The following is a 6626-nucleotide window of genomic DNA, read 5'->3' on the forward strand; positions in this document are numbered from 1 at the left end:
TCAATGAGCTTGTTCTATAGTTTCCACACTCTGTTGGGTCACCTTTCTTTGGAATGGGAACAAATATAGATCTCTTCCAGTCAGTTGACCAGGTGTTTGTTCTCCAGATTTCTTGGCACAACTTGGTGAGCACGTCCAGGGCAGCATCTGTTAGCTGAAATATGTCAATTGTATACCATCTATTCCTGGGGCCTTGTTTTTTGCTATTTCCTTCAAAGGAGCCTGAACTTCTTCCTTCATCACCATAGGCTCTTGCTCATATGTTGTTTCATGAAATTCTTCTATGTCTGCCAATTCTTTCTGATACAGTGACTCAGTATGTTCTTTCCATCATCTTTTAATACTTCCTGGATCATTTAATATTCTGCCTAAAGCATCCTTGATTATAGCAACTCAAGGTTTGAATTTGTTCTTACATGCAATCCATTCATAAGCTCCAACCTGGGAAAAACCCTAAATGTCCCCCAACTGGGAAATGTGATACACACACATGAACATTATTCTGCAATGTTTTTGTTGTGAAGGAAAGTAGTAGATAAATCATAGTGACCCTATGAATGAAAGACTTGAACACGAACTTTCATCATTTCTCCAACTTCATAGAGTTTTCAGAGGCAAGCTATTTCAGAAGTGGATGCCACTCCTGCTTCAAAATTCTGCAACAAAAGTAGTAAAGAAGTAATACATGCAATAAATCAATACCAAAATTATTATGTTCAGCAAAAGAAGCCAAACACAAAAGGACACACAGTGTATGATTCTAAGCATATGAAATATTCAGAAAAGACTATCTACGGCTGAGGGTTTGACTTAGAATTAACTGTGAAAAAGCATAATAGGGAGATAAAAATGCCCTACAACTAAATTGTGATTATGGTTCTGTAAGTCTGTAACTACACTAAGAGCCACTGCGTTTGTACAGTTAAAACAGGGAAATTTATGTGATACAAGGAGCTCTGGTGACCTAGATGATAGAGAATTGTGTCACTAATCTAATAGTAGCATCTTTCTGGCAATTCAAATTACCAGGTGCTCTGTGAGAGAAACAGGGCACTCTCCTCCCATACAATTTACAGTGTCTGAAAACCCAGCTGGAGGATCAGCTATGAGTTGATTCCAACTTAATGACAACGAGTGAATGAACTGTAAACTCTGTATTAGTTACTTTACATTGTTGATACTGGGTTGAGTTGAATATGACTCATATCAACCCTATAAACAACAGACAAAGAACTGTGCCCTATCCAGTTCCAGCCTCATGATCTCTGACACACTTGAGTCCATTGCTGCAGACACTGTGTCAATCCATCTCAATGGAGGTGTGTGTGTGTGTGTGTGTCTTCCTCTTTTTTGTTGACCTTCCACCTTTCCAAATACGATGTCCCTTCCCAAAGAATAACCTCTTCTAGCAACATGGCCAAAGTATGAGAGATGAAGCTTTGCTATCTTTGCCCCCAAGAACATTCTATCTGCTCTTTTTCCTACACATGTCGATTTGTTCTTTTGGTGATATTCAGTACTCTTACCCAACACGACAGCTCAAAGGCATTAATGCTTGTTCTGTCATCTGTATTTATAGCCCGGCTCTCAGATACACATTGAAAGTGGCCTGACTCAGGCCCACCTCAGTCTTCAAACTGACATCATGGCTCTTGAGTATTTCAGAGAAATACTTGGCAGAACTACCCAATGCAATATATCTCCTGACTGCTGCTAGCAAGGGTGCTGACTGTTGATGCAAGCAAGATGAAATCAATGTCAACTTCAACTATTTCTTCACTGTTCATGATGTTGCCTATTGGCCTAGAAGTGAGGACCTTTATTTTCTTGATGTCGAGATGTAATCCATATTGAAGGCTGTGATTCTCGATCTTGTGCAGTAAGCATTTCGAATATTCGCTTTCAGCAAGGAAGGTTGTGTTATCTGCATAACCAAGGTTGTTGATGAATCTTCTTCCAACCCTGGCACCACTTTCCTCTATTTTATAGAGTCTACCTTCACAAATTATTTGCTCAGTATCCAGGCTGAATAGGTATGGAGATTAAAAAAATATTACGCTAACGCACATCCTTTCTGATTTTAAACCATGTATTATTCCCTTGCTCCATTCAGAAAACAGTTTCCTTGTCTAGGTACAGATTTAATATGAGCACAATTAAGTTTTCTGAGATTTCCATTCTTCTGAATGTTAGCCATAGTTTGTTATAATCCACACAGGCAAATGGTTGCACAGTCAATAATCACAGATATTTTTCTGGTATTTTCTGCTTTCAGCCAGGATCTATCTGATATTAGCAATGATATCCCTGTTGCCAAGGCCTTTTCTAAATCCTGCTTGAACTTCTGGCAGTTCCCTGTTAATGTACTGATCTAGCTGTTTTGGATGATCTTCAGCAATATCTTCAGCTTGTGATATTAATGATATTGTTTGATACCTTCCACATTTTGTTGGATCACCTTTCTTTGGAAGAGGAATAAATATGGATCTTTTCCAATCAGTTGTCTTCCAAATTTCCTGGCAAAGACCAGTGAGCATGTCCAGTGCTGCCTATGTTAATTGAACCATGTCATTTGGCATCCTACCAATCCTGAGGCCTTATATTTTATGAATGCTTTCTTCTATTATTACTATTGGCTCTTGTTTATATGGTAATTCCTGAAATTTTTCAGCATCACCCAATTCTTTTTGGTACAGTGGCTCTGTGTATTCCTTCCGTCTTACTTTGATGCTTTACCTAGGTTGTTATCATTAGTGTAATAACCTTGGAAGTTTGGTAATTTTTATTTTATTTTACTGATAAGGCAGTGAGACTAACATTTTTGCACATTTAGCAAACAAATGCAAAGTTAAAACCCGAAAGTATGTGCTTTGACTATCCAGTAGTGCTCTCTCTCACATGTGTAATGGCTTGGGCACTTCTAAAGGTAGGTGACACCGAAGTCCGAGTCTAGGTTCCCTTCTAGCCTCAGTCTCACACAACCCAGTGCTGTGCAGAGCACATAAGTAGAACAAAATTTTCTACCTTTCTAGGGATCACCATGAAACATAGTAAAACGTGAATAAGTAAGAACTTAAGGCAGAAACATCAGTGCAGAATGCGAGTATTTTCCACCAATGAATGATAAAAAAATGGTAGCACTGTACCCTGAAGGGCAGAAAATTTGCCAGACCTGGAAAAACATGGAAGTCCTGGAAGTTCCAGTTCTTACAAGTTTCACTGTAGGGAAACAGCATGTGATTAACCATGAAGTACAAGTTGGTAAGTCATTACCACAGGAGTCCAGAGTTGAGATTTTATTTGAGAATGAACTGTGCTCTTGAACCCTAGTCAACCCTCCTTCCCCATTCTGGTTTTCCCTGTGGTGGTCTGGAGGGTGAACCTTTGCAAACTCAGTGCTGTAGGGAGCTCTGGTCATGTAGTCTGTAGGGAGTTATGCTGCTAAACCAAAGGCAGTGTCTATCTGGTGGTTCAAATCCACCCGGGGTTGTTCAAGAGAAAGACAGGCAATCTCCTCTCTTCCTGCCATTTACTGCACCCAAAAAGCCACTGGAGGGTCAGCTATCAGTCGGTTTCAACTTGATGGCAATGAATGAGTGAATGAATGACTTAAACTTGTCACCTAACTGCAAAACTTGCCATTTTGTTAACATTTACTTTTTTCTGCTATATATAAAACTGTCCTGCAGCTAAGGATGTCTTTTGCCTACCATCACGTCAGCCATTGGAATGGGACAGCGAATGTCTTCCAAAGCTTACCACACACTTTCACTGACCCATATAAAATCAAAGCCCAACGAGGTCACAACAGGCATCTGACCCACTCCCATCAGCGTACAGATGGGATAACGAGGGCCTGAAGACAGTGGAGACAATGGGGATGATGCGAGGCTGCCCAAGCACAAGCTGGTGCATCCATCTCCTTAGGTGGTCTGTTTAATGTGATCACCATGCACACATACACTTTCTTCTAAGCTTTTGTGTCCCAATTTCTCCCAAGAGTCTTCTATTTAGTGAAAAGACTCAGTGAGAAAAAGCCACACTGCTTTCAAATACAGTTGAATGCTAATTACAAGTTACTCCACCTGAAAAATCAAAGAGAAAGCAAGCTTAATCCTCCTCTCCACATCTTCAGCACTATAAGAAAATAAAATTCTTTGAAAGTTGCAAACCAACAGAACAGGTCTGTAGACCACGGTTAAGAGGTAGGCTGGCACCGAGGGAATGGCGACAGGTGTCTCCTCTCTTTACCTTGGTAACTGCTACCTTGGCGCCCTTGTTGATGAGCTGAACCACATTCTCTGCTTGGCCTTTGTACGCAGCTATGAGAAGGCGTTCTGAAAGCGCAGCGACCGCATCCTGCTGGCTCATGAATTAGGAGAGAAAGAGGTTTTCAGGAATGTAGTAGACAAGTTCCTTCAGCTCAATGCGTAGCCACTGGCCCGAGGTGGCCCTCGCGGGTAAAGATGCTCCCAGGCATTGGAAGGTGTCTCTGTCACTATGCCATCTTCAGAACCTATGGGTTACAAAACAAAGCTGCCATCAGTGCTACTCAACATACAGGGCAGGCCACCCCTCTGTCACTCTGTGACTGCTCACTGCAGGGAGGGAAGCTGAGGGCCCAGGACCATGAGGAAAGTATACTCAGCATAGCGAAGCCTGAGAGGAGTTTTCAAGAGGAAAGCAGGACAGAATATATAGACTGCATGTGATTAACCAGGAAAATGTGAGCTGGCCAACCTTTGCCACAAGAATTCCAATACCAACCACCTTCTTCTTTTCCATCCTCAGGGATATACCCAAGGATAACAGGCAGAACATCAAAATTTGTTCCAGATTTCTGTCCTATTTAGCAGAGCCCTGATACAAGCCTCTAAAACTTCCAGATATGTAGACCCACCTTCTTTTTGGCTTTGTTTTGTGGACCCACCATGGATAGAATGGTAACTCCCGGGTGGGTCGGATGCCTCTGCTTCATACTTCACAGAAACACCAAGGAGTAGTTCTGTACTTGGGGGACGTTTTCACATCATTTACTGCAGTTTCTTCTTTGATCTTTTCTTACTGTAAATAATACATTTCCCTGAGTTCCAGACCAAAAGAAGAGCTTGGCACAGGCCTGGGTCATCTTCTAATTATAAATATTGCCAAACTGTTGTCCACAATTACTGCCTTAGGGACAACATGGGTGCTAGAAACAGAATGTATGCTGCCAATTTGGAAAGTAGAGTTCTAAGTTCCTCACTTAGTATGAGAGAAGTAAGTGGGCACCTGAAATTCACTAACAACAGTGCTTGAACATATATTAGTTGTAAATGTAAACTCTTGACAAAATGAATAGGATTTTAAAGTCTAGGATTCATTCCAGGACCCTCTGGTAACCAACAGATCAAACCAAAGCACCTGGTTACTGATGCAAAGGTAAAAGTTCTTCAGGCAGAAGAAGAAATGCTTCTAAGTCCCTGATGTTGCTGTTGTGATATATAACAGAGTTCAAACAGACTCACAGCTGACCCTCCAGCAGGCTTTCAGAAGCAATAAATCACACTGGAGGAGACTGCCCATCTCTCTCCCACAGAGCAGCTGGTACATTCAAACTGTGTGTCTTTGGGTTGGCAGTGCAAATCCTCACCATTAAGGCACCAGAGCTCCCTTCTAAGTCCCTTGTTGTTGCTGTTAGGTGTCACGGAGTCGAGTATGACTCAGTTCACAAAGATACTTCAGAAGAAAGGTGTAAAGACTAACTTCTAAAAAGACAGTCATGAAAACAAAACCCAAAAAAACCTTATGGAACACAATTCTACTCTGAGACACATGGAATTGCCATGAATTCGTCCTGACTTTTAAAATCCACTCTTTTTAGGAGAGCAAAGTATTAAGAGCTTCTGTATATAGAATGGCTGGAGGATTCAAACCGCCGATCTTCTGGTTAGCAGCCAAGTACTTAATCACTGTGCCAACAGGGCTGGTTTTAAAATATTAAAAATACCAAGATATGCAAATGAAAAGAAAATGATGTGCCAAAGGGCCACTTTTTTTTCCATCCTAGAACCTACTGCACATTCTAATTTTGAAAGTATGGAAGGTGCAGAAATCTTTTACAATGGCTATTAGTCAAACTTGGTGATTCTTTTGATTTTTAAAGATGGAGTACAACGCAGCACGCAGGAGGAATGATTTTGTAAATCACTACCTATCTTGGGCGGGACTGGAAAGCATTATGTTAAGTGAACTCACTCAGTCCCAGAAGTACAAATACAGTGTAAGACCATTATTGTAGAATGAGTATGACGATACTAGGGCAGGGAGGGGGTAACAGAAAGGTGAGGATGGGGAGTGAGGCGTTTCACAGGGTGGCAAAATATGATGGGTGGAGGTGAGAGTGAGGGAAATGAGAATGATCCGGTTTGAAAAGCAATGTATACAAACTTTGTAAATAAACTAGTATAAAATAAAAAATTTTAAAAAGAAGGGAACCAGACATTGCAGGGCTGTGAAAAGTCTGGACTAGATCTCAATCTGACTTCCATTCCCCATTAGTAAACAAAGAGAAGAACAGCTCTATTCCAGGACTACGGTGAGAATGAAAAGTGGCATCTCACAATAGAAGGTACCCTGATAATGCA

General features: G+C 41.1%; 1 protein-coding gene across 1 annotated transcript in view; it reads right to left on the reverse strand.

The window, feature by feature from the left end:
* LOC102865516 (ankyrin repeat domain-containing protein 6-like) overlaps positions 1-4516 on the reverse strand; it is a gene marked incomplete at its 3' end in the record, with an annotated part of 77487 nt that extends 72971 nt beyond the window's left edge. Inside the window, exon 1 of the mRNA XM_006888695.1 lies at positions 4252-4516. Within this exon, the coding sequence (XP_006888757.1) occupies positions 4252-4371 (120 nt within the window). The remainder of the gene's footprint in view (positions 1-4251) is intronic.
* Between the last annotated feature and the right edge of the window lie 2110 nt (positions 4517-6626).

This window comes from Elephantulus edwardii, unplaced genomic scaffold (genome assembly GCF_000299155.1).
Source record: "Elephantulus edwardii isolate Elephantulus edwardi_28Jun2011 unplaced genomic scaffold, EleEdw1.0 scaffold00071, whole genome shotgun sequence".
Classification (NCBI taxonomy): Eukaryota; Metazoa; Chordata; class Mammalia; order Macroscelidea; family Macroscelididae; genus Elephantulus; species Elephantulus edwardii.